Source organism: Ziziphus jujuba, chromosome 5, assembly GCF_031755915.1.
Source record: "Ziziphus jujuba cultivar Dongzao chromosome 5, ASM3175591v1".
Taxonomy (NCBI): domain Eukaryota; kingdom Viridiplantae; phylum Streptophyta; class Magnoliopsida; order Rosales; family Rhamnaceae; genus Ziziphus; species Ziziphus jujuba.
In genome coordinates this window covers 6,344,359-6,370,629 of record NC_083383.1, presented here as the reverse complement: position 1 = coordinate 6,370,629, position 26,271 = coordinate 6,344,359, and the positions used below count along the sequence as shown (strand labels likewise).

General features: G+C 35.9%; 8 protein-coding genes across 8 annotated transcripts; 7 read left to right on the top strand and 1 right to left on the bottom strand.

Annotated features, from left to right (window-relative positions):
• The first annotated feature begins 500 nt into the window (after positions 1-500).
• On the top strand, positions 501-2,795 carry LOC112491998 (uncharacterized). The gene is made up of 6 exons (XM_025074705.3): positions 501-1,144; positions 1,336-1,453; positions 1,588-1,775; positions 1,865-1,953; positions 2,081-2,230; positions 2,333-2,795. Exons 1-6 carry the CDS (start codon positions 709-711, stop codon positions 2,480-2,482), a joined length of 1,131 nt encoding a protein of 376 aa, XP_024930473.3. The 5' UTR covers positions 501-708; the 3' UTR covers positions 2,483-2,795.
• Positions 2,796-3,632: 837 nt separating this feature from the next.
• Positions 3,633-6,890, top strand: LOC112491957 (pentatricopeptide repeat-containing protein At4g11690). The gene is made up of 3 exons (XM_048475010.2): positions 3,633-3,861; positions 3,988-4,173; positions 4,284-6,890. Exon 3 carries the CDS (start codon positions 4,977-4,979, stop codon positions 6,702-6,704), a length of 1,728 nt encoding a protein of 575 aa, XP_048330967.2. The 5' UTR covers positions 3,633-3,861; positions 3,988-4,173; positions 4,284-4,976; the 3' UTR covers positions 6,705-6,890.
• A 579-nt stretch (positions 6,891-7,469) lies between these two features.
• On the top strand, positions 7,470-11,506 carry LOC107420160 (PHD finger protein ALFIN-LIKE 4). The gene is made up of 6 exons (XM_025074815.3): positions 7,470-7,630; positions 7,821-7,927; positions 8,079-8,111; positions 10,008-10,236; positions 10,419-10,551; positions 10,943-11,506. The coding sequence occupies exons 2-6, from the start codon at positions 7,831-7,833 to the stop codon at positions 11,219-11,221; spliced, it is 771 nt and encodes a 256-aa protein (XP_024930583.1). The 5' UTR covers positions 7,470-7,630; positions 7,821-7,830; the 3' UTR covers positions 11,222-11,506.
• A 2,909-nt stretch (positions 11,507-14,415) lies between these two features.
• On the bottom strand, positions 14,416-16,444 carry LOC107420039 (uncharacterized). Its single transcript, XM_016028896.4, has 2 exons — positions 16,192-16,444; positions 14,416-15,714 (listed from the first exon to the last, which is right to left on the bottom strand). Exons 1-2 carry the CDS (start codon positions 16,219-16,221, stop codon positions 14,650-14,652), a joined length of 1,095 nt encoding a protein of 364 aa, XP_015884382.1. The 5' UTR covers positions 16,222-16,444; the 3' UTR covers positions 14,416-14,649.
• A 1,386-nt stretch (positions 16,445-17,830) lies between these two features.
• LOC107420042 (ankyrin repeat-containing protein BDA1) lies at positions 17,831-20,097 on the top strand. The gene is made up of 2 exons (XM_048474982.2): positions 17,831-18,537; positions 19,047-20,097. Exons 1-2 carry the CDS (start codon positions 17,959-17,961, stop codon positions 19,227-19,229), a joined length of 762 nt encoding a protein of 253 aa, XP_048330939.2. The 5' UTR covers positions 17,831-17,958; the 3' UTR covers positions 19,230-20,097.
• Positions 20,098-21,553: 1,456 nt separating this feature from the next.
• Positions 21,554-22,462, top strand: LOC107420073 (17.6 kDa class II heat shock protein). Its single transcript, XM_016028938.4, has one exon. The coding sequence runs from the start codon at positions 21,770-21,772 to the stop codon at positions 22,259-22,261; it is 492 nt and encodes a 163-aa protein (XP_015884424.3). The 5' UTR covers positions 21,554-21,769; the 3' UTR covers positions 22,262-22,462.
• Positions 22,463-23,429: 967 nt separating this feature from the next.
• Positions 23,430-24,268, top strand: LOC107420074 (17.1 kDa class II heat shock protein). Its single transcript, XM_016028939.4, has one exon. The coding sequence runs from the start codon at positions 23,536-23,538 to the stop codon at positions 24,013-24,015; it is 480 nt and encodes a 159-aa protein (XP_015884425.1). The 5' UTR covers positions 23,430-23,535; the 3' UTR covers positions 24,016-24,268.
• A 1,061-nt stretch (positions 24,269-25,329) lies between these two features.
• LOC107420159 (17.9 kDa class II heat shock protein) lies at positions 25,330-26,263 on the top strand. Its single transcript, XM_016029051.4, has one exon. It carries the CDS (start codon positions 25,565-25,567, stop codon positions 26,033-26,035), a length of 471 nt encoding a protein of 156 aa, XP_015884537.1. The 5' UTR covers positions 25,330-25,564; the 3' UTR covers positions 26,036-26,263.
• The last annotated feature ends 8 nt before the right edge of the window (positions 26,264-26,271 follow it).

Below are 26,271 nucleotides of genomic sequence, written 5' to 3'. Positions count from 1 at the left end.
TCTTTTTCTTTTGGGTGCCATAAAACAAACAGGCATGTTAGATTATTTACTTTGAATTTTGGTCAACTTTTGAAGTTCGAAAAAAAATGTGATCACATGTTATTAGAGGTTTAGATTCTAGGCCATTAGATAAGAAAAAGCCCTTTATTTTATTTTAATTCCACAAAAAAATAAAAAAAAATAAAAAGGCCCTTTAGTAATTAGAGGAGGAAAAAAAGTGTTTTTTTTTTTTAACCAAAAAAAAAGAAAAAAGACACAAGTTCAAACGACGTCGATTAGTTTCTAAAGTCTGACTTTAGATCTCACCCGTTACTTCTCCCGATCGATTTGGAATATTGGATGCAGGCTCACACCACCAGATCAAAACCTCGTTATTTGAAAAAGAAACCAAACTGTCTGTCCTCAACGGTCATAAACTGCCTCTCGCGCCTTCCTTTCCTTTTCCTTTGACACCCATTCCCAATTCCAACCCACACACACAAAAAAAAAAAAAAAAAAAAAAAGGACCTTGTTTTCACAGTGTCATAGAATCACTCTATCTCAAGCACCATCTCCGGTGCTTGAGAATTTTCCCCGAACGCACAATCAGTAGCGGCGCTTTGCCTTCACGCGCCGCTACACAAGAACACTGAAAGAAATATTTTATTTTATTTTATATTTTGGACGTTGAGAAGTTACAGATACAGAATCATCATCCTTTTATTATGCATGGCAGATCAATCAGGGTTTATGGTACCGCACCATTACTCTTATGATGGTCCATATAACGATGACATTCTTAGTCTTATGGATGATAATATTCCATTCCTTGCGGATTTACCAGTACCGTTGGATGGACCCTCAATCAATCCCCATTCAATGCCTGCGTTTAACGATATTGGAATCCAACAAGTTGAACATCCATCGGATTGGAATTTTCCTAATGAGTTTAATAGTGGTGGTGGTGTTGGTGGGGGCTCGGAGGCAGGTCCTTCGAAAGTTCGTTGTGAAATGGGTAATCCAAATCTACCGGACAATAACTTGGAAACACCAAATCCTAGTGATGCCTATAATTATACAAAGCCACTTTCTATTTGGCCCGTACCACCGGTCCCATTTAATTGTAGTTGTTGCCAGGTCCTCAGGGAAATCATTCACGTACATGGTAACATTGTTTATATGTTTTATTTATTTTCCAAGAACATAAAAAGTTAGTGAACAACTTTATGTAATCTCTTCTTTTATAAATTCTCCAGCGGGGAAAAAATAAAAATCTTTTATAAATTAGTCAGTGACATGACATTGGATTCATGTTTATTTATTCAACAATTTTCTCTCTTTTTTTTTTCTTTGAAGGTGACAAAATCATGAAACTTGAGATTCATGGAAGGCTGGGTATGATCTGCCATGCTGTATTTCAGAATCAAAGCGTGGATGTGAATTCTTCAGGAAATAATCGATGGGAAATGTTTGAGTAAGATTTCCACCTCCACATTCTCTGTCTCTGAAACGTGTGTTCCAAATATTATAATTAATTGTTTCATTTACTAATTTATTTTGAAAAAATGGCTTGCACTTTTTTCTTTTTTTGTTTGTTTGTTAATCCAGTTTTTGCAAGAAAAGCATAGAAGACGTGAAACATTTTCTTGTACAGTACTGCATACAAAGAAAACTAGAAGGCTACACTATGCAGCAAGACCCATTGTCATTCTTCTACGAGGCCGTCTGCGTTGGCTTGGAGTGGGATGAGATTACCAATATTGACGACCTCATTTTAACATCCCCAGTGAATTCAGGTCAGTTTGTTAATTTTTGTCAACTTTTTATGCCGTTTATACAGAAAGAATTATATCAAATTCTAATCCTATAGAGGTTTGAATTTCAGGGGTTGCTAGGATGCAACAACCAGAAGAAGCAGGTCAACCAGAGGTAGGGATTGAGGCAGAGAGGAATCCCAGGTCACTTGCAGAACAGGTTGCTGTTATATTTTTCGCCTCTTAAAAAAAAAAAAAAAAAATCTCTAATACTATATTATTAAAATTTAAAACATAGTTTTTATTTTTTTAACATGGTTTATTTATGACATTGGGGAATAGTGCAGAGGCAGAGAACAGGAAGATTGACATTGATGGATCTCAAGGAGTATCTCCATCTTCCTATTGAAGAGGCTGCTAGGAGGATGAATGTATGTCCAACTGTTGTTAAAAAGATTTGCCGTAGAAATGGATTGACTAGATGGCCTCACAGAAAGGTTTTTCCATATTTCTCATTTTCTTTCCCATGATTTTTCTCATGATTAATATATATATTATATTTAATTTTTAACATTTGTGCTCCTTTGTGTTATGGACAGATTAAAAGCATTCGGAAGCAAATATCAAATTTGTTGCCCAGTTTACATTCTGAAGATGCAAGGACCAGGATAAATGCTCAAACTGAAATCAATAGACTCCAACAACAAGTTACCAATATCTGTGCTGGAGTCAGTATTGCATTATTATAATTGAATTCATTTTATTTGTATACAAATATTTTTTTTATCATTATTTTTTAATATAGATTTATAGAACCGATGAATTATTTGTTTTGACTGAAGTATAATTTAAACTAAAATGCAGTTGAATATATAAGTACTTAAATATAATTGACCAATAATAATGCTACATGTAATTAATGAGTAAGGAGGAATGTTTCCGCAGAAGAAGCAAATATTGTCCTTGAGAAAGTGTCTTGGCATTTTCTTATTTGGAATATTGTCCCCATGAATTTCTTTGCATTTACCTATTTTTACCTTTTTCTATAGCAAGTGCCCATCTTCTTGTGTTTTTCTAAGGTGAGATAGGCATCTATATAATTCAACGAGGAACCGCAAAGCCGGCATTGTTGGCGTTTTCCAAAAAAACCCATGATCACGATAAACAAAGAATATTAGACACACACACCAAAAAAAAAAAAAAAAAAAAATCAGCATTGATATTTCCTTGCTATGATTTGGACGGAGAGACCTAAAAATTGACTTCCTTGAAGAACTCGTATATCCCCCTTGGCCAAAACCTCGTTGAATCTTTCTCTCTCCCACTGAATATAACGTAAAAGGGTCTAGGAATATTATTCCAATTTTCCATGAACAGTTAGTATCCCATTCCAAATAATAAGAAGGAAATCATGAGCAGCAGTAATCAGACACTAGTCTGTGTGAAACAAGTAAAGCAAGAATGGCTGGAGGAGTGGGACGAAAGCATGCCTTTGCCCGGTGATATAATCGAAGGAATATCGGAGAGTGATATGGAAGAGCTATTTGTGTGTGTGAAAGCAAAGTCAGAGCTTAGTTCACAGCTTGGTAAAATGGGCCAACATGTGGAAATCATATGGGTTAAGGTCAGAAGAGGAGCTGACACACACAAAATCAGGGCAAGAATTGTCCAAGATAAGTGTACAATGCTTCAGAGGAAGTACACGATTAAAGCCGCTACAGATGATAGACACGTCGCCGTTTTAGGGGAATTGACCTTAGAACAGTGCACTCAACTCCAAGGTAGTTTTTTTTTTTTTTTTTTAACTTGGATTAACCATTTAAAGTTTTTAACTTTTGATTATTAAAAGATTAACGTAGTAATAGCAGAAATGAGCAGAAGGGTGGTAAACGTGGAGAGCAGGGGATTCAACAAAAGAGGAATAAAGTATGATTGGAAGATGAAAGCCGATACCTACTTGCCCGATCAACGCTGTACGGTTGTTAGCTCCATTCTCTTCACGCCATTGCAAGAAGAGCACAGCGTTGAGGCAACAACTGCTCGGTGCATGGCTTGGTTTTCTGCCTCGGTTTCTTCAGGGACTCCTCTTGTTTTCGTTAATATCCAAACAGAACAGATTGTCACCTCGGTATATTTTTTATATGTATATATATATATATATATAATAACAAAATTGTATTCCAACAACTCCGGTTTATTTGTTTTTGGTATATGACAAAGAAAGCTTCTTAAAATCCATTTTGTTTCCTTGAAGGACAAACATAATTTAATGGGGTCAAGAGAAATATCTTGGGGTCGGCAACAAAACCATACAACAACTTTCCAAGTAGTGCAGGGGATAAGACTATGGTTTCTACCTGGAGTTGCTGAACTCTTAGTTGAATTAATTCCTAAACCCGGTGAAATTCGGTTTGGAATGGACATTAAGCGGACGGAAGAGGTAACTAATTAATTCCTTTGCAACTTTAATTGACATCAAAATTGAATTTGGTCCTTGTTTTCTAAAACTTATATATGTTTCTGACTACATGTATGGCTGTGTTTGTATAGGGCTTCATTTGCATATACTCGGTAACGAAAGGATCAGCCGCTGATAGAGCAGGGCTTGGGAGCCTACATGATGAAGCGTGTGGAAGTGGGCATTTGCTTGTGATGTCTCGCTTAGAAGGAAAGAGTTTGATGCCTTCACATGTCAGCTCCGGAGGACTTATTCACTGCTGTGATCATACTGAATTAAGGGATACTCTTACTTCTGCAATTGATCAGATGGATAGAATTCAAATCCACGTTATGGCCTGGCCAAACCAAACACGTCTCAATAACGTTCCTCAGCCTCTTGGTGTTGCGACACTTAGACCACCTGATGGATGTTGTGTCCCAAGATGATTGTGGAAATATATTTCTCAATATTTTCTGTATCATTTTCTACTGTAAGTCTATAACTTTAAGCTGTTTGTGGGCTTAAAATTGTGTAATATATAAATAAGTGCACATATGGATTAGATTAGTATTTCTCAGAAATTAATGAATGTTTTGCCTTCCCATTTTCGGCTTTTCCCTTCTTTTTTTTTTTAATTTAAATTTTTTAATACATTTTTATAGAAGTGGATTAGCGCGCGCGCGCGCACACGCGAAAAAAAAGAAAGAAAAAGGTACTTCCCAGTTCCCATATCAGAGCGAAATATAATCAACTACTCTCTAAGTGATGGTTTTGGAGACCAAGCTCTAGTTTTCCCAGTATCAATGGCTGTTAGAGCTTTAACCAATACATCTCCGACCTCTCCCAGAAGCGCCTTAGTAAGCTCCATAACCTCGCTTCTTCGAAACCTAAACCCCCAAAAAGCAAACCCCTCAGACCTAAGTTTCGCCCCTCTTAATCAGTTCTCATGTGCTCTCGACCCAAGCTTAGTCATCGAAGTCATCAAGAAGCAGACCAATCCCTACCATGCCCTTTTCTTCTTCAATTGGGCTTCAAACCCTGCTCCTAATCCTAACGGCTATTCCCACACTCACCATTGCTACCTGGCTATCATTGACCTTCTTCTCTCCCATTCTCTCTTTTCTACTGCCTCATCGCTTCTTATACAGTCTAACAGGCTCTCTGATTTCATGATTGCCAAGTTTATCAAAGCTCACGGGGATCGGGCCGATATTAGGGCTGCTATTGATTGGCTACACAGAGCGAAAGTGATCGAGAATGGTCGGTGTTTGTTTTCGTATAATGCCATACTGGGTGTGCTGGTAAGGACGAATAGAATTCATTTTGCTGAGTCCTTGTATAATCAGATTGTGAAGGAAGGAGTGGTGAAACCCGATGTTTCCACATATACGACAATGATTAGAGGGTATTGCAAAATGGGCATGATTGAGAATGCCAAGAAAGTGTTCGATGAAATGGGTTGTGAACCAAACTTGATTACCTACAATACTATGATTTTTGGATACTGTAAGAAGGGTGATATGGAAAGTGCGAGGAGAATTTTGGGTTATATGATGGACAGTAAAGATTGTTTGCCCGATACTGTAACTTATACGACATTGATTGACGGGTACTGCAAGAAAGGTGAACTGGATGATGCGGCTAAATTCATGGATGAAATGGAGAAGCAGGGTTGTGAGCCTAATATGTTAACTTACAATGCATTGGTTCATGGGTTGTGTTTGAGTGGGAAAGTTGATGAAGCAAAGAGGATGATGACTAGGATGAGGTTAAATGGTGTGAAGGACAATATAGCAACTCACACGAGCATATTGAGAGGGCTATGCATTGTGGGAAAGCTCGATGAAGCTATTCAACATATCAAGGAGATGGTTAGAATTGGCATAAAATTAGATGTCAAATCATATGGGGTTGTTGTTAATGAGTATTGCGAAAGGGGGAAACCAGATGAAGCAATTTCCCTTCTAAAGGAGATGAGATCCAAGGGACTAAATCCAAGTGTTTCAAGTTTTAATGCTGTGTTCAGAATTCTTGTGGAAAATGGGGAGCTGGAAAAGGCAGTTCATCTTCTAAAGCAGATGCCAGAAATGGGCTGCTCTCCAAATTTCGTGTCATATAACACAGTGATACACGGTCTTTGTGGAAGGAGAGGTAGAATGCAAGAAGTTCAAAAGCTTATTCGTCACATGGTTCAAAATGGCCATGAGCTAGATGCTACCGTTTGTAGTTTAATGGTTAAGGGATACTGTGAGGATGCAAATGTGAACAGGGCAGTACAGGTTTTCTATGAAGCACTAGATAAACATTACATAATTAATTTAGAGAGCTTTTCAGTTTTGATCAAGGAGTTGTGCAGAAAGGGGCAGTTCCATGAGGCTGATATTATTGTTGAGGAGATGTGTAGGAGATGCAACGTGATCGATATAGATAGTTACAGAAAGGTGATGGATGACTTTTTATGTTTATATTCAGGAAAAACAAGTGAGACTACTTTTATAGGGAATAAAATGGAGACAACCAATCCATCTTAAAGTTTATGTGTAACATCATTTGAACATCATTTTTCCTAATGGCGATATGATGTCAAATTATTCTGTATAATTACTGTGTGTGACGGATCATTAAAATTCACAAAGCATATGGGCTTATGAGATTGGCTAATAAGCTCCTTTTTAATTAGGGTATGTTTGAAAGAAAAACTCATGTAGAGTTATAGAGACTGAGAGAAAGAAAAAGTATTTTATTTTCTCCTTTTATATATAGTTTTTGTTGTTCTATTAAAGATTGTAATCTTTTATTGTAACTAGACATATAAATAGGAATAACGATTCCATTTATGTAGTTTTTATTAGCATCCTAATTCTGATTTTGGTCAGAGTTGTAAGACCTTGGAATTGACGAAGGAATTGTATTTTTTGTATTTGTTTCGTCTCTTTGAAATTTATAAGAAGATGAAACTAATTTGTATATGAAACATACTGGATGAATGAATAAGAATTGTCGTAATTTGTCAAAATTCTAGAGTTTGATTAATAAACGAATCCCCGAATTGACCTAGGAAACAAATAGAAATAGTAAGTGTTCGGAGGCCCAGAGGCCCACCCAGGACATGGCCCAAAGTGAATCCAAACCCAAAAAGTCAAACCTAATGGAGAGTGGGGAGGGAAGATCCTAGGGTGTAGAACTGGTGATATGTTGCGTCCTCATCCTACCTGGCAAGATCATAAGTGCGGGTTTTTGTTGCCCGATTTGAAAAACTGACCCTTTTTGGGGTATTTTTGCTTCCAATTCCCAGTTTTTATCATTATTCCACTGATCGTCGAATATGGGCCAAATCTCATCCGCTCCACGGATTCTTCAACCTTTTATCAAATCCGGTTAATTTGTCCGTTTCATTCCGATTCAAATCCGCTCCACTCCTCTCTCTCTCTCTCTCTCTTCTCTTTCACCCACAGAGGTCAAATAATTTCCCATCTTTCCCTCCTTTTAAACGAACATTCACTCTCTCTCTCTCTCTCTCTCTCTCTCTCTCGCTCTGTGTTCTCGCTCTGTTTTGTTTTCTCTCTGGTTTCTCGATCTTTCACTCTTAGTCTACGGGTGGAACTCGGTGTTTCTTACCGTTGCGGTTTTCGTAATTGTGTTTACAGTGTGCTAAACATGGACGGGGGTGGTCCGTACAACCCGCGTACTGTCGAGGAAGTCTTTAGGGATTTTAAAGGTCGGAGAGCTGGCATGATTAAAGCTCTCACCACTGGTATTTACTCTCTCTCTCTCTCTCTCAATTTAATTTTTTCTTGGGGTTTTATATACTTATATTTATATTTATATTTTTTATAATTTTATTTGTTAATTTTTACTCTTCATGCTGTCTGGATGTTTTATTTTCATTTTTTGTGTGGTTGCAGATGTTGAAGAGTTCTATCAGCAGTGCGATCCTGGTCTGGTTTTATCTTTTTAAGTTTCTGTTATTTTCTACTTGTTTATTATAAATCATGCTTTGTTTGGTTACTGAAAAAATGCGGGAAAGTGAAATGTAGTCAGGTTTTAGTTTTGAGATTTTTCATTAATAGAAATTAAAATGGCCTCGAACTAATTTTATTTGTGAAACTGTTGCTTTACTGTTCAGATACTGTTTTCTTTCTATTACCAAAAAAGTTAAAATAAAAATTACTGTTTTCTTTTTAAAATGAGGTCAACTTTTTTTGCACAATTTTTTAAACCTTTTCTTCCCACTTTTTTTTTTTTTTTTTTTTTTTAAACCACTCCTTCTCTTTTATTTATTTATTTTTGTCTATTTTATTTTGTACGTTAGAACCAAGTTATTGATCAGGTTACACTGAATTCTTTTCAGTATTTTCGCCAGTTCCATCGCAAGTAATTTTACTTCGATTTGTCATGCCCTTTTTACATTTAATTGTTTGCCACAATTTTTATATATATATATATATATGTATATTTTATTTTCATTGATTCTCAGAATCTTTTTGGCATTTGGTGCTTTCTAAGTTCCTTATTATTCTTTATCTTATCATTCCTCATGCTCACTTTTATTCTAATGTAAAAGGTTTAGCAATGGAATGCATATGTGGCAAAGAACATGATTGGACCGGTTCTTGTTGTGTTGTTCAGTTGACTAAAATTTTCTATTTTAGTTCTCATATATGATTGTTTATTTTTCGGTTCGCAGAAATAATTGTTTATTTTCTCTTTTTTGTCTTGAAGTTCATCTGATAAGTTTATTTTAATCAATTGCGTCATATTCATTACTAATAGAGTGCAGTGCTTTATTGGGTTTTCTTTGAGGGTGCCTGGCCTGGCCCGTGGCCTATTTAATTGGTTTTCTTGGGTTGCCAATTTGGTAAAAGATATTTACTGAAATTAGTTTGCAGTGATATCTTAATGTTATTTCATCAAGAAAAAGATTTTCTAGAATTATTTTACTGTAAATTACTCTTAAGCAAGTTTGAGTTTACGAGAGTTAAATTGTATCCGGAGTTTGAATAATGCTAATTTTTATACGTTTGGAATATGTGAAACCTGCCAGTATCGAATGCTTTTGAAAGCAATTGGGTATGTTGCTCAGCTTTTTTTGATATTTAGTGTGCAAGGTTAGTTTTTAACTTTTTGGATATCCGTTACAAAAGCAAATTTCTAAGCTCTTTATGAACAAATCTAAAAAAATTTGGATGATTAAATTGTTCTACAATTACATAAATGTGATAAGCCATTGGGGTTTACAGCCTGGCCTGCTGAATTACTTCCCTAATAATGAAATAATCCTTGTAAAATGACCTATTGCAATGGATCTTCTCACCTTTTTGTCATTTCAAATTGTTGTTACATGCTATATAAGGCAATAGTTCTCCCACCCAGCTGAGTAATTTTAATAACAGTCTATACACAGCTTTTGTCCCCAAAAAAGGTCTACATATAGCGTAGCTACTTTGGAGATAGGAAAGTGATGCATTATTCTAGTGATTTATTGGAGTTGATGAGAAGCAGGTTAATATGGAGGACTTTTGTAGATGGTATTGCTCTCAGTGAAATTTATGAATTTTGAGTTCATTTGGTTCATTTATTATTTTTTACTGGTTGCATAAGTTGTTTAAATTGTTTTATATTATAAAGATTGAGATAGAATTGAGGTGTGATTTTTGTGTGATGTACATTATCTATGGGAATAGGTTTCGTGGCATTTGAACTGGTTCTATTTTTCAATTTTGGCAGTTCCATATATGCAGCTCCCTTTTTCGATTGTCTTTTGTGCTTTTTCTGTTTGTCTAACCATTGGCTTGTAGCATGTAACCATGCCTAAAATCCTGATTTTGTCGCAGAGAAGGAAAACCTTTGCCTCTATGGATTTCCAAGTGAGCAGTGGGAAGTCAATTTACCTGCTGAGGAAGTGCCTCCAGAACTCCCAGAGCCAGCACTGGGTATCAACTTTGCTAGAGATGGGATGCAGGAAAAGGATTGGCTATCGTTGGTTGCTGTCCACAGTGATGCATGGTTACTTGCTGTGTCTTTCTATTTTGGTGCTAGGTTTGGATTTGATAAGGCTGATAGGTATGCTTCTCATTACTCTATGGCCCATCTTTGGATTGACTTTGTATTTCTAAATGGACGGTTCAAAATGGCCCCACCCAAATTCTTTCTGTGACTTCTTTTAGTTTTTGTCCTTTTCAATGATGAATTGTATTAGGTTTCATTATCACTTTTACAATATTGTGATGCTACTTGGTTTGCAGGAAACGCCTTTTTAATATGATAAATGATCTTCCAACAATATTCGAGGTTGTGACAGGAACAGCTAAGAAACAAGTGAAGGAGAAGTCTTCAAACTCTAATCATGGCAGCAATAAATCTAAATCAAACCATAAGGTATGAGAAGATTTGTATTATCTGGTTTTGATTCTAAAATAAGGAAATCCACCATGGAGTACAATGGTCCGAAAGTAAGGAGTTGCATAATGTTCTTCTAAGGTTTTTCGGTTGGTTTATGCCTGGTATAAATGTACCAAGTAACTAAATGTTACATCCTTAGATTTTTATGTGTAACTGCTAAATTAGTAGTACGGAAGAAATTACCTTGACTTCTGTTGCTTGTCTTTCAAACTTTTGTTGAATGAATGTTTAAGGACTTGTTCTTATCACACATAAAGATGATTCATTTTTGCGTGGGGGTGAGAAAGGTATGATTTGTTATCTTTGGTTGATGATCTTGTACGCTATAATAACATTTTAATTTTCCCTCTGGGCTGACAAATTGCAGCGAGGTTCTGAGTCTGTAACTGCTAACAAGTTCATAAAGTCAGCAGAGAAAGATGAGTTTCCGGGGGGTTTGGAAATGGATGAGGAAGATGATGAGGAGCATGGAGAAACACTATGCGGGGCTTGCGGAGAGAACTATGCATCTGATGAATTTTGGATTTGCTGTGACATCTGCGAGAAGTGGTTTCATGGCAAGTGTGTCAAGATCACACCAGCAAGGGCTGAGCATATTAAGCAGTACAAATGCCCATCTTGCAGCAACAAGAGATCCCGGCCTTGATGTTTTGCTGGAAAGCTAGCCCTTTTCTGTATTCTCTTCTAGTTGACTGCTAATTTGTTCAGTTGGTCGGGTTTTGTTTTTAGCTTTTATGTCTGTAGCTCTAGGAAATTTATCTCGAATATAATGTGTAGGCTTGCAAAATCTTCTGTTTAATTGATTAATGTTAGGATATTTATAAGCGGGTCAGAGACGAATTCTTCCATCTGTTTGCGTGCATTTAAACTAGGTCTTTAAGGATAATTGTTCCCATTTCGTATATAATTTTATACGGCGCTTCCTGTAGCATATATTCTGTCTTCGACTCTCTGCTTCTACCATAAAAGCGTTTTCTCCGATGGGATTACAGTTTGGTTTTCTGGTTTACCAAAAAAATAAAAATAAAAATCGTTTGTCTGATTTCAAGTTGGCTTAGTAAAAGTTTTGATCATCGTCTAACTGTAAATTTACAAAACTCTACGCTTATAGACCCCTTACGAGGGCCTTCGTTTGATCTGTTAACTATTTGGCCAATTTGACGATAAATGTTTAATTAGTGAAAATGGTAACTTGTTTAATAAATCGGTGCCCCTATTATGGTTTAGTAATGCTCCACCAAATATTTTTGGTTTTTTCAAACAAAAAAAGTATATATATATATATATATATATATAGGAGAGCTCTCCATACTATGTTTTTAACAAATATATGATAAATAATCTAAATCCTTCAATTTATTTAATTTAGTGGTTCATATATTTCTTTTAAAAAATCCTTGAATATTTCATATTTATCATATCCAATTATTTATTATCTACCTAAATTAGTTATTGCTTCCAAAATAATATTTTTCTTTTTTCAATCTCAATCATCTTTCTATCTCCTCAATCTTGAGCCTTTCGATTTTCTTTTTACTCTGTATTTTTATTTTTTTATTTTTTGGGAAAAAAAATTTGTATTCCTTTCTATCATATATTATTTATATTTAAATAATTAAATGATAAAATTGAAGAATTCATTATAAAGTCAATAAAAATCCATATATATATATATATATAATATTTTTTATATGACAATATGAATAACTTCTTCTAATCTTATATACATTAAACTCATTTTTTGTTAGAAGATAAAAAGATAAAAATATATAATTTTTGCTGCCACAAATCATTAAAGCCATGAAATTCTTTTTCATATATATAATTTTTATGTGTGACTTTGTTTCTGACTTTTGTTTAATCCTCAATTCAATCATTTTCAAGCAAAAAATGATATCTAATCAGGCTCCTCGTACCCCATTTATGCAAATGCATATCTTTTCCACTTGCTCTTTTCCATCTGGTATGAGAAGATTTTTTCAACTCTTTTTATCAAAATTCAGAGGTAATATATAGCGAATCGAGCTATATAAATTCTCTGTTCATTCTCCAAAATTCAAAAGGCGGCCACGAATATAAGGATGTACAGTGCAAAAATATATTTATAATTCAAAAGTTCCTCATAAAAATAAGAAAAGCCACCGAATATTTTATCGCAATCATAATTTTTTTTTTTTTCTTTTTTTTTGTTGTTTGGGTAAATCACCATCATCATTGATTAGTGATAAAATGACAACATTTGTCCTACGGCTACAGCCTACAAGACGTGAAATATTTGTGCGATTGTCAATGACAACAGTAGATAAATCAAATATAAATCCACGGATAAATCAAATCCTCCGTGGACTGAATCATTTTGGATACAATGTACGTCTTCAATATTGAACTCTGGGGTCTTTGGCTGCTGATTAATCTTGGTTTGTTTACTCAGTGAGTAAACGACTAGGAAGAAATAAATTTGGTAGGAGTTGCCAATTACTGTTCAAGTTCAACTTCAACCCACTGGATGGGTTTTGTCCTCTGGCATTATCCTGAAATCAGTATGATTCTGACCATTTACAGATTTTCCAGTTTTTCGATGATACAGAAAGTGGTCACAGCAGCCAGTCATGCTAAAGTTTGGACAAGTGCTACTCTTAGGCATAAGGATAAGCCATGAAACACTGAAGGGGAGAGAGAGAGAGAAACTGGGGGCTTGTTTGGCCCACTGTTTCTTTGGTCCATCCATATTGGAATTGAGCAATTGAGCAAATGGGTTTTACACATCAGCTCATGGTTTTGTTCCTTTTTTTTTTATTCCGCTGGATTTTATTACCCTATCTATACAGATATCCATGGGATCATGTCCTCTTGTCTTTTTTCTATTTTCTATTTTTTTTTAAATATTATTTTCCAGATTCAGCCACCGCCATCCATGTTTATTTTTAAATTTTGATTACTTCGATGGTGTAAGAAATTTCTTTGGAAGGTAGTTGAAGTAGATAAACAGTAAATTCAGTTTAGATGCACCTTGTTTTGTAACGTTGAATAAAGCTTGCACCTTTAACGCTTACAGTTACGGACGCTTAAACCTTCTAATCTTCTCCGATTGGCAGCCATTGAAACCCTCTGTTTTTGACCAATAGGCTAGCTTTCAGTTTTTGTAGTGGATGATCTCTTTATATAGTGTTTTTTTGACTAAGTGTCTTACAATGAAGCATGGACTCTGTTGAAAGTGGGGTATTCTAGTTTGAATGGGAAAGTGATTATTCTATGATCTGGTTTATAGGACTTGATGTTTAATTAAATTTGCTTTTTATAGTTAGAAGTCGTGTCTTTGCATTATAAATAAAATGTAATGGGAAGACTCGTTAGTGAGCGTAATTTCAACAATTCAATTGATTGCCTCTTCGAGTGTTTTGAGGGGTATAGCCGGCCCATGTATCCTTTCCCTGGTTGGCTTGTGTGCCATACAGTAGCACTACCAACTTTTATACCACTTGGTAATAGGATTATATAACCTATATTATTACCAAAGAATTTATAGGGACAGATTTACCAAAAAAACAATTGACAGGGATAGGACATTGTCTTACGTCAAACACTAATTAAAACAACAAGACAAAGAGATCGTAATGAACTCGGCAAACCAAATACGCCAAATTTTGTGCTTAAGCATGGTAAATAGTTTCTTTTTCATGTTATTTTGCTTCTTTTCCCTTTTACTGGGTTATGGATCTTTTACAAATTATGTGGCTTTCGTCAATTAAGATGGACTTGACACAAGGCTCTTACACATACAGCTGAACCTTCTTAACAAAATTTATTCTTGGATTGGAAGAGATAGAAGAAACCAACGCATTAAAGACAAGATCAGAAGAAATATTTTATTGAAATACACTATACATATTTACACTATAATCCGCGGTTATCTCGCTCATGATATCTCTCCTTTCCCCCAGAAATAGATAACAGTAAAAAGAATTTACATATTATCTAACGCAACTAGCCAGGCCAATATAGCCAAAAGGTAGAACATTCCAAGATATAAGAAACTAAAACCATTTCTTTATGAGTTTATCTTGGTTATTCAAGTTATGAAGTGAAGCTTTCTTGGCTCTTGGTAGACAATCGTTTGAGAAATTCATAGGTAGTAATCATTGTTGTTGCAGACATAGCCATTGAAGCCCATCTTGGTCCCAAACCTCTATAACAGGCAGCAAAACCTCCTTCCTTCACCAAATTCCTCACCGTTTGCATCATTGTCAATGGCCTTGTTTTCCCATTTTCCTCTCCATCCAAAACTTGCAACCTTGTTTTGATGGTATCCAGTGGCATGGTAATCAGAGCAGAAACCCCACTAGCCATTGCCGCACTCAACCCCTGCACCGCTACCACTGCCCTGGAGTCAGGCCTAAAACTACAAGCATAGCCGGAATCATTCTCATCTTTCTTACCCATATAGCAACCAAAACCACCCCAAATGAGCCTGTGAGCTACAGAGTAAGAAGCCCACCAAACCGCATTTGATGGGGCATAAGTCAGTATCGATATCCCAAATCCCCTATACAATCCTCGCACACCATCTGTATATAAAATTTTCCTAAACGCGTCAATTCCATTGTTATAGTTGTAGGCACTAACAAGAGGTAGGGTATTGGTTTTGATGCTGTTGTTGCAGCTTTGAACCATGAGTCTTTGGCTCACAACATCAATTGGGGTCCAAACCAATTGTGCAGCCATGGCTGAACTCAACCCCGCCGCCGCATTAGCTAAAGCCATGGCAGTAGTATCCGAAAAGCCTAATCTTACAGTCACAGTCCCAACTTTGCTCTTGGTGACTTCAAGAGCCGCCATGTAAAGCGCTCGGGCAGGGATTGTTCCCGTTAAAGAGGTACCAAAACCTCTGTAGAACCCTCGCAAACCTTCATAGCGCATGATGGCGAAGGACATCTTCAAGCAAGAAATCGGAGTGTGAGAGACCTGTTGTCGGGTCTTCAAGACCACGACCGGATATAAAGCCGCCGACACGCCGGAAAACAGAGCAGCACCCAGAAAGAAAAACTTGGATTTGTCGAGCATATGCCAATCTACATCCGCCGGAATATGAATCTCCGAAGCCGAATCATCCTCGGCCGCACCCAAACTCATCTTCGCCACCTTTAAAACCGATTTACAGAATCAAAACCCTCTTTTGCCCAACTATGAAACTCTTTTAACAAATCCGTACGACTAGCAAGAAGCTGAGCTTTTTAACTTTTAACAAGTCCTATTTACAAGTATCAGCTAAAGAAGACGGTATCTATGATAGTGACTGAAAGCTTAATAAAAGGAAAAAAAAAAAAAAAAGGGTAAAAGCACAAAATAAACGGAATATTAAACAGTGGTTTTCTTGTTTGGATCGTACATACAGGTGAAGCAATAGTACCGTGAAACCCAAAATTAAAGATTTGAGGAATTGGTTTCAGAGGAATCCAAGTAAAAATTAAGAGATGGGCTTTGCTGGTGGGGTGAGGGAGTTTCCTTTTTTCCTTTTGCGTAACCAGATTAGAGAGCGAACGTGGATCCCCATGAATGGGCGGTCGACCATTTCTTGATGTAAAAAAAAGTGGAATTAGAAGAAGCGATTGTTCTTACCGGAGGTGGACGATCATGGCTTCTCATCATCGTCCTTTCACCACTTCATATACGACGGCGTAGAATGGAAGATGAAAGGGTTCCCAGAAGCAGCAGACAAGAGAGAGAGAGAGAGAGAGAGAGAGAGAGAGAGCAGAGAACAAAGAGGTATGAGTGAGAGAGTCACACAGAAAGCGAAGTGGATTGGCAATACAAAAAGGTGGAAATAGGTAGGGAATTGGGCTATTAGAGAGAGAGAGAGAAAGAGAGAGAGAGAGCTTTAACGGAAAAGAGAGGACAAGATTTATGGATTTTAGCGAGGGTTTTGCGGATCGAGGAGTCTAGACACGTGTCGGTTTCCAAATCGAGGACTTTTCGAGATATTAGCCGGTTTAAGGTTGAACATGCTGACTATGTTTCCCCTCTAAATTGTTTTGTACGTATTACCTCTCTCATTTTTCACTGTATAACTTAATCCAACAAAAAAGCAATAATAATAATGCATATTACTAAGTTTTGATTATCAATTTAGCTCAGATTAGAGGGTGGATAAATATTTTCCAAAGTCCAAAAATGAAGAAAAGAAAGGGCTTTGACGAAATATATATATATTCATTATTAATGCGTTAACAAGTCATAATTCGGAAGCCTTTTAGCTTATTTAACCTAATAAAGCAGCAGAGGGTTGGTTGGTTGAGCTTCCAGGTTTTGACTAAATTCTACCTAAATTATTAGGATGATATCGCTCGCTCCAAAGAAACTTCTTAACGAGAAAAAGAGAAGATTCAATGATTTGCCAATTAATCCTCCGCCTTATTTTTTACTACTATGTATTTTGCGTTATTATTCACACCATATATGTTTGATTGTATGCCAGCCCACTTCAACCTTTTTGGAGTTTCTAACAGCTTTTGGGTCAAGTTTTTGCTAAGGCCCAGCAGTCCCCTTTTGACCGTAAACAATGAATTAGAGCTCGGACCGTGGACTTGTATGGCCCAGCAAAATTGGAAAATGACACCAGCAGCTTCCTAAGCAAGAGAACCCAAAAAAAAAAAAAAAAAAAAAAAAAAAAAAAAATCAACAAAATTACACGAAACTTTCCTGTTCTTGTTCTCTTGTGTTCATTTTATAAAAAGTCCATATGATCCTCGTTTTCGTTAAACTATGTATGTTAGAAATTTTTGGTTATTTGGGACAAACTGACAGCCACAATCGCTATTTCCGCAAATTTTGTTGAAAACCTTCGTTTTTATGGAAGAAGATGGAATTATTCTTAAAAAATGCTACATATACAAAAATATTTATCAAATTTTTTAATTAAAAATTACATATTAAAATATTATTTATTAATATATTGAATATAAAAAAAGTAAATCCTTAATTATTAATTAAATATTATTATATTATCTATAATATTATTTAATAAATTTAGTATTGTTAGTTGTCATTTTGGAATTAAAAAATTATTAATTACAAGCCTAATTAACTTCATCGAAGTACATAAATAAGTTGAGTATTTGACTTGTCTAATGACGTGTAAATGAACTGTGAAACTTCAAACCATTGTCTTCGTCAATTTTTAATTCTAAGGACTAATTTAATATTATTTTGTTTGGACAATTATATTCATCATCTAGATCAAACCCATTGGCTTTATAGTAACTTAGACCATTTCCAACCTTTGACCCAAGAAGTCTTCTCTACTTGTAAACCAGTCCTTTATGATCCATTTAATCAATTCATATGCACCAATTGTGAAGAGCTCCCAAAAATCTCTACACCATCACTATGGAGACGATGACAAATAGGCTCTACAACGCAGCATACGAAGGGAGTGTCACTGCCTTGCTCGAATTGCTTCAACAAGACAGACTGATTCTTGACAGGATGGCATCCCTAAATGGTATTACAGAGACTCCTCTGCATGTGGCAGCAATTCTGGGTCACACGGATTTCGTGAAGGAGATTTTGCACCGAAAGCCTCAACTTGCTAAGGAATTGGATTCCAAACGCTCATCGCCGCTTCACTTGGCATCGGCAAAAGGGCATGTTGAAATAGTAAAAGCGCTTGTAGTTATCAGCCCTGCTTTGTGCCATGCTGGAGATAGAGATGGTAGAAACCCAATCCAACTAGCGGCGATGAACGGCCGGGTTGATGTGCTAGTGGAGTTGCTCAGAGTGGCTCCGGATGCGGCTCGGAACACCGCCGGACAGGGCGAGACTATATTGCATCTTTGTGTGAAACACAATCAGCTGGAAGCTCTTAGGCTTTTGGTGGAGGTGATGGGTGATTATGAGCTTGTGAATGCGAAGGATGATTACGGCATGAACATCTTACACCTCGCAGTTGCTGATAAACAGATTGAGGTATGTTATGAACATGATGAATCGTTTTTTTAAAACTTAGAAAGTCCAATCTAAAAAGTTTCATTTTTTTTATTTTATTTTTTTAAAAATTATGTATAATTTATTTATATGAGTCGATAATATTTCGAATTTATTAAATATATTAATTTATTACAGAAGAAAAAAATAAAAAATAAAAATCTAAAATAATTTTAAATTGTATATTATTTTTGTTTATCTGTTGTTTTATGTTTAGAATGAGTAAGACTATTTAATTACTACCAATTAATATTAATAAATTATTAAAATAAATAATCTACATGCCATTAAGAAGAAAAGAAAAGAAAAAGAAAAAGAAAAAAAAAAAAAAAAAAAAAAAGAACTTGTCTGAACAGAGTCTGTATTTCATTAATTTCATATTGACTTGTTACATTCAAACTTTGACTGTAATTCCTAATTCGACCAATTAATTGGTTTGGAATTGGTAATTTTTGTTTGAGTGAATATCACTGTTAACGGTGCTGCTGCAGACGACCAAGTTTCTGGTTACCAGCACAAAAATCGAAGTGAATGCTGTGAGCGCAAATGGGTTCACGGCGTTGGACATTTTGGCACAGAGTCACAGAGACATTAAAGACTTTGACATTTCAGAGTGTCTTCGAAACATGGGAGCTTTACGAACAACGGAAATACCCCCACGTGGCGGCCGTTGAAGGAGTACTCCAAATGACGGTGGATATATAGAAGAAGCAGCATCAGAACAGAAGAAATTGCAGCGTAAGAAACACCCAGAGGAGTGGCTTACAAGGAAACGAGATTCGTTGATGGTGGTGGCTTCGCTGATCGCAACGATGGCATTTCAATCGGGAATAAGCCCTCCTGGTGGACTCTGGCAAGATGATTCTACAGGAGATTCCCAAGGTAACAACGCCACCACTGCTGCACACACCGCAGGCAAATCAGTTATGGGTGACAAAGATTCGACCCAGTACGAATTCTATCTCTATTCCAACACAATTGGTTTTGTTGCATCGTTGAGCATAATCTTGCTGCTTGTGACCGGATTGCCCTTCAAGCAGAAATTTTTTATGTGGCTTTTAACGGTGATTGTTTGGATCACAATCACAGCCATGGCACTTACTTACGTAGTCGCTATACTCTATTTCACACCAGATGGACAGGCCGAACTGGCCTCTCGAGTAGTTAAATATGGAGTCACTGCTTGGTGTGGCGTAATGGCTGTGGTTTTGCTTCTGCATACCATTCGTGTCATCTTAAATTTGTTCCGCAAGTTGGATCATTTAGCGGGCAAATAGGGCCGGCCCAAACTTGTGTTTCGTTTTGAGTAGAGAATTATTCTATTTTCCTTGCAGAATAATTTCTGTATCAGCATAATTTGTCCAGTTCTATAAAAAAAAAAAAAAAGAAAAAAAAGTGTGCATTATTTAGCTTGTCAGTTGGTTTGTAAAAGTAGATTGTTTGCATCTTGTTTACTGGTCTATAAGAGGAAGAAGGCTTTTAGTGTGATCTCAAGTCTTGTATGAAAATTCTTCTTTCAATATATTAAGTGTTTTTTTTCCATATATAGCTTTCTAAATTATTTTCTCCCTGAAAACCTATACTTTCGTTATGAGATCGGATAAGCTTTGAATATTACTATGCTCTGAATATTATTATGCTCTAAACTTGCCTCATTAAAGGAACGTGTCCATTAGAAAGTATAAAAAACTCTTATTGATCTTTATATTCTTCATATAAATGATTATATGTAAACTCCAAAGGGACTTTGGAGAACGATGAAAGTAAGTTTCGGCTATTAATGTAGTAGTTTACTATGATTATTTATATGGAACCCTGTTTGGTATTTTTTAATAAAGGAATTCGATAAGTGCTTTATTTATCTTATACTTTATATCTTCACACAAATGTAATGTTTGAAGTATGCCTTCGTTTATTTGAAATAGAACAACAAATGAAATAATTTATGTCCCAATTGGTAATATTGTTTGTTTTTAAAATTCTTTTAATTTTACTTTTTTCCTCTCTAATTATATGTATTTTTCTTATCTCAAATTTTTATTAGTTTTAATTAGTTTGTTACACATCTTTAAAAACTGTAGTTTGAAAAAAAAGGGCAAAAATTTTTAAAAAAAAATTAAAAAAAAAAGGCAATTTAAATTTTCTTCAAGGGCAATGCTACTATCACAGTGCAAAATAACAATTATGCGGGATCCTCCGTTTTTTGCAGTTCCCATTTTGTCCTTGGTGTAGGTTATTAATCTCCTTTTCCCCTAGTTATTTATTCAGTTCAAATTAAAGAAAGTAAATGTTATCATTTTCTTTTAGCATGATATCCTTATTCCATACAACATATAAATTAAGATTAAATATTACACTTTGTTAAAAAAAAAAAAACCATTTGTTAAATAGTAATAATAATAATAATAATAATAATTTCAAAAAAGAAAAATGGAGTATCACATCATAAAAATTTTAAAATTTGTAAGTGTATAAAATATTATTATTTTTAATTTCAACAAAAACTGAAGGTAAGAAGTCATTAAAAATTAGGGAAATAAGTGATTAAAACTTCACATGCAAAATAAGGAGAAAATCGAAATATAAAAAAGTGGTGCATTAAAAACTAGTGGAAACGGGGACCGTGGCCATTAAACTACCCTTTGTTCAATTTGGTGTTTGTCCAGAAATAAAAAAAGGAAGAATTTGTAGGCCATACTGGCTCGGGTTGTGGGCCAATTCCCCGTGCGTTTGTTCAGCAGAAAAAAGCAATCGACGGCTCAGATGGCTTTTGCAATTGTATTTATTAATAATAAAATATGGAAAGTAATTGAATAAAAGCAACCAATAAAAATTAAAGACATGTTCATAAAATAGTTATAATAAATAAATAAATAAAATTAAAGACATCCATCAAACAGAACCTTCAACTGGAGTCTTCTCCACCATTCTAGACAGAAGCCAGAGTGCCTGAACATCAAACTCCTTTCTACCTTTTTATATTTTTATTTTATTTTTTTCTTTTTGAGGCTCTAGAATTCTCTGGCATTTTCACTTCGACATTATAAATACCCCTCGAATTCTCCGTCCTCCATATCATCAGCCAGCTCAAGCTCAATACACGCTTTTCTGCTGAGTTCTTTGCCAGAAAAAAAACAAAATCCTTTTGTATAATTGTATTACTATAAGCTCTTTCAGTTATATACCATAGATCATATATAACATCAAAGACATCATGGATTTGAGGAACATGGGTTTTAATTCGCCACTCTTCTCGATCCTCGAAGACATGCTTGACTTCCCTGAGGAGCCCGACAACAAGTCTTCTCGAAACAATCCTTCTCGGGCTTACGTTCGTGATGCAAAAGCAATGGCTGCAACACCGGCGGACGTGGTGGAGTACCCAAACTCCTACGTTTTCGTGGTGGATATGCCAGGAATCAAGGCCAGTGAAATCAAAGTGCAGGTGGAGGACAATCACTTGTTGGTGGTGAGCGGGGAACGAAAGCGGGACAAAGACAAACATGATAAAGATGCAGCGGGGGTCAAGTACCTGATGATGGAGAGGAGAGTTGGCAAGTTCATGAGGAAATTTTCACTCCCCGAAAATGCCAATTTGGATAAGATCTCCGCGCTCTGTCAGGATGGTGTGCTGACTGTCACCGTAGAGAAGTTGCCTCCGCCGGAGCTCAAGAGGCTTAAGACGATCGATGTTAAGGTCGCTTAATTAAATCCAATGACTGATCACAACGAAATTTGAACTTTTGAAAATTGGTGTCTCAAGTTTGTGAAGAGTAATGTTGTTATATGGAATGCACTGTTTTTGAGTTTGGGCTCTGTTTGGGAATTGAGGTTGGGTTCGTCTGATCAGGTCTATAAGGTGTGTCTATATATATATATATATATATATTTGTATTAGATTAGATTATTTGTTTGTTTGCTTTTCTTGTTCACCTAAGATATTTTTCGATGAAGATCATCAACTTTGCCGGAGAGTAGTGTCAATTTCATACTAGTGAAAGAAATCATCAACTTTATCAGAGAATGGTGTCCATTTAATACTAGTGAAAAAGAATATGTTTATTATTAGCGAATGACAACTATGCAATATAAGAAAAATTATACGTACTCAAGCATTAAAAAAAAAAAAAAAAAAAAAGGTGAGTTAAAATTTAGGCGAGAGCAGATAAGTTTGTAAGAAATTTAGATTCAGATTATAAAATTTATTTGCATTAAGAATTCAATCATGTTTTATGATTGAAATTGCTAAATCTACCATCCAAAATTTACAAAGTATGCTAATCTCTATTTTTCTAATATTTTTATTGCTTTAAAAGGGTGTGTTGGGTTGAGACAAAGGTCCGCTCTTCAATTTTCTTCTATTTTTTTCAAATAACAAAAATAAAATACATTAACGTAATCTTGTAAATTTTTTGAATAAAACTTCAAATGGTACATGTGATTAAACAGGGTAAATTTCAAAGTTCATATTATTTTTCATCCATTATTATTTTGATTAAATGAGTCATAATGTGATAATATTTTTTTTTGTTTTTCCCCACCCTATGACTGGCAGGATCAGATTGATAAGAGCAATAAAGTTAGAAGCTAAAGGAAAAGAAAAAAAAAAAAATTGAGACTGGAAAAACCATTAACAATGTGGAGACGTATACAGCATAAAAAATAGCTTTCCTCGCTGTCATGTGATAAATTGCAGAGAACCAAAGAAGACCGTAGTCTTGCCACGTCCCTGGCTATCGTGTATGAGACGGCAGAGACCAATGCCACGCAGATAATTAATATCCGAGTCGACAGCCACGTAGCACGCTACATTCCAAATACCACCGATTACCTTAACTAGAAAAGCATTGAAACTCCTCCTCTAATATTCCAGAGAATCATTATATAAACCTCCCAATACCCCCACTTCACCATCCACGCAGAAAACGAAGCACGGAAAATTCAGCAATTATTCCATAGTTAGTGCGTTTGATCGGCAAAATGGACCCTAGAGGCCTAGCAGTCGACCCTTGGTCCCTGATGGATACAATCCACGACATCCTAGACTTCTCCGACGAGTCGGCCGGCCAGTCGCACCACCCATCGCGAGCATATGTCCGTGACAACAAAGCCATGGCTAATACCCCTGCGGACGTGAAGGAGGATCCCAACGCTTACATCTTCGTGGTGGATATGCCTGGGTTGAAGTCCGACCAGATCAAGGTTCAAGTGGAGGACAGCACGCTGGTTGTGAGCGGGGAGAGGAGGAGGGAGAAAGAGAAGGATCAGAAGGATGGGGTCAAGTATATAAGGATGGAGAGGAGGGTAGGCAAGTTCTTGAAGAAGTTCGTGCTGCCGGAGAATGCTGATATCGATAAGATATCGGCGGTGAGTCAGGACGGCGTTCTGACTGTCACGGTGGCCAAGAAACCCCCGCCGGAGCCCAAGAAGCCCAAAACCGTGGAGGTGCAAATTGGCTAACTAGTATTAGCCAAGATCATATGTATGTCAATCGTGTTGCGTTGCTCTGCTTGTTCTGTTGTTGTTGTTGTTGTTGTTGGATGTTTAATTTGTCGTGGTCTTTGTTTTAGATTTTTTAAAAATGAAAAACAAAAGTATTGTCACTGACTCTCAGTGGTATGTACTGAAATGGTAAGTAGGTGTTATGTTTGTTTTTGGGCTTGGTTATGTACATGTTTAAATAGATTAATGTACTGCTTGTGTTTATAAATTATTTTTTTCTTTTCGTTTTGTGGAAATAATAGGGAAATACTACTCGTTCTCCGAATTCAGTATATATTTCTTTCTTTTGGTTTTTTTCACACGTATACGGACCTTAAACAGTAAACAAAAGTTTCCCCGAAGAAAAAAAAGATAATAATAATAAAGTTTTGGGATTTCTAGCTTCATCAAAAACAGAATCAGTAAGTGACCTTGGGAAAATTTTCTATTTATTTAAAAGAAATTAAATGTGTAGCTATCGAAGTGATCATTTTCCACTTGAGATCAAGATCCCGAATTTGTTCTTCAGAGAAATTGTAATCGCTGCTTTGACTGACATTTAATTATTTAGTTGATGATATATTAACTTGCAATGTACCCATCTCTCTCTTTTACTTTAAAAAAAAAATAAAAAAATGTACCATCCCTTGCAGAAAGATCTTCGATGTATTTGGAACTAACCATTTTGGTTTAACCCTTGTTGTTAGATAGAATAACAAATTGATGCACTGCAATTTTTTTTAAATAAAAATATATATATTATTTTGCCCCAAATTTATTTATTTATTTTTTTTATTTTTTTTAATTTTTTTTTTTGGTTCACGGAAGAAGCGCAACATTCTTTATTTCACGGCAATTTACTTTTTTTAATATAATCGACTCACTTTGCATCTTTACTTAAAAGTTGCATACGGCGTACTTCTCTGTACTACATTTATATATATATATATATATTATATTTTTTTTCCTGAATGGACCAATATTACATAAATAAAACTTAACCGTTTATTAAATGTTAATTTTAAAACGTATATCCAAAATTAGAAGGAAGTAGTTATTTTAATAAACAAACTCCAAAAAAAAATAAAAAATAAAAATTCTTTACACTCTTTTGAAATTAAAATCATTATTTAGAGTAATACGTTTCAGAAAAGAAAGTTCCATACAGCATGGCAACGCGGTCCCACTAACAAAAAATCCGCACTTAAAAATGATAAAAAAGATTTTTTGAAAAAAAAAAAATGATAAAAAAGAGTCGCAGATAAGCTTGCACAGCGTTCTGGAACATTTTAGAAGTACGTAAAAGAAACTCCTAGAACCTCCCTAACCCTTCCCCGTATCCCTCCAGAACGTTCTCTCCGTTTCCATTTCGTCACTACAAATAGCAAAGCGTTCACGAATTCAAGCACCAAACTATCGAAAGGAAAAAAGAATCAATTTCATCTCTGCAATTCCTCAATTCCTAGTCTATACTTCTTTCAAAGTAATATCGAGAGCAACCAAGAAGCTCAGGGAAAAAAAGAAAAAAATGGATTTCAGAATCATGGGTTTGGATTCGCCACTCTTCTCGACCCTCCAGCACATGATCGATGCCAACGAAGACGGCGACAAGACCTCCAATGCTCCGACTCGTTCCTACGTGCGCGACGCGAAGGCCATGGCTGCTACTCCTGCAGATGTGAAGGAATTGCCCAATTCCTACGTGTTCATCGTCGATATGCCGGGGCTGAAATCGGGGGACATCAAGGTCCAAGTTGAGGATGACAATGTGCTGCTGATCAGCGGCGAGAGGAAGAGGGAAGAAGAGAAAGAAGGCGCCAAGTATGTGAGAATGGAGAGGAGGGTCGGAAAGTTTATGAGGAAGTTTGTGCTGCCTGAGAATGCCAACACCGATGCCATTTCGGCTGTGTGCCAGGACGGCGTTTTGACTGTGACCGTGCAGAAGCTGCCTCCGCCAGAGCCGAAGAAGGCCAAGACCATTGAGGTCAAGATTGCTTAAACAGTGACAATTGTGTAAGGGCTACGGGTGTTAAAAGCTGCTATGTGTGATTGTGGGGTTTGGGTGAATTGGTAATAAGTAGTAGGATTTTCTGTTATTTTTGCGAGTGAGTGACGGTTTATGACTTTTCGAGCTGTCTTTTGTGTGGATATAGTGGTGCATTATAAATCTAATCGGTATCGGTATTTTCTTCCTTATAAAATGTTCGATCTTCTTCTTTCTTTTTAATTATTTTT

Coding starts and splice junctions, on each gene's coding strand:
- LOC112491998 (XM_025074705.3), top strand. CDS start 709: ATGGCAGATCAATCAGGGTTTATGGTACCGCACCATTACTCTTATGAT. Junction 1,454..1,587: donor AATCGATGGGAAATGTTTGA/GTAAGATTTCCA, acceptor TTGTTAATCCAG/TTTTTGCAAGAAAAGCATAG. Junction 1,954..2,080: donor CCAGGTCACTTGCAGAACAG/GTTGCTGTTATA, acceptor GGAATAGTGCAG/AGGCAGAGAACAGGAAGATT.
- LOC112491957 (XM_048475010.2), top strand. CDS start 4,977: ATGGCTGTTAGAGCTTTAACCAATACATCTCCGACCTCTCCCAGAAGC.
- LOC107420160 (XM_025074815.3), top strand. CDS start 7,831: ATGGACGGGGGTGGTCCGTACAACCCGCGTACTGTCGAGGAAGTCTTT. Junction 8,112..10,007: donor CTATCAGCAGTGCGATCCTG/GTCTGGTTTTAT, acceptor ATTTTGTCGCAG/AGAAGGAAAACCTTTGCCTC. Junction 10,552..10,942: donor AATCTAAATCAAACCATAAG/GTATGAGAAGAT, acceptor GACAAATTGCAG/CGAGGTTCTGAGTCTGTAAC.
- LOC107420039 (XM_016028896.4), bottom strand. CDS start 16,221: ATGATGAGAAGCCATGATCGTCCACCTCCG. Junction 15,715..16,191: donor GCCATGATCGTCCACCTCCG/GTAAGAACAATC, acceptor TCGGTTTTAAAG/GTGGCGAAGATGAGTTTGGG.
- LOC107420042 (XM_048474982.2), top strand. CDS start 17,959: ATGGAGACGATGACAAATAGGCTCTACAACGCAGCATACGAAGGGAGT. Junction 18,538..19,046: donor TTGCTGATAAACAGATTGAG/GTATGTTATGAA, acceptor GTGCTGCTGCAG/ACGACCAAGTTTCTGGTTAC.
- LOC107420073 (XM_016028938.4), top strand. CDS start 21,770: ATGGATTTGAGGAACATGGGTTTTAATTCGCCACTCTTCTCGATCCTC.
- LOC107420074 (XM_016028939.4), top strand. CDS start 23,536: ATGGACCCTAGAGGCCTAGCAGTCGACCCTTGGTCCCTGATGGATACA.
- LOC107420159 (XM_016029051.4), top strand. CDS start 25,565: ATGGATTTCAGAATCATGGGTTTGGATTCGCCACTCTTCTCGACCCTC.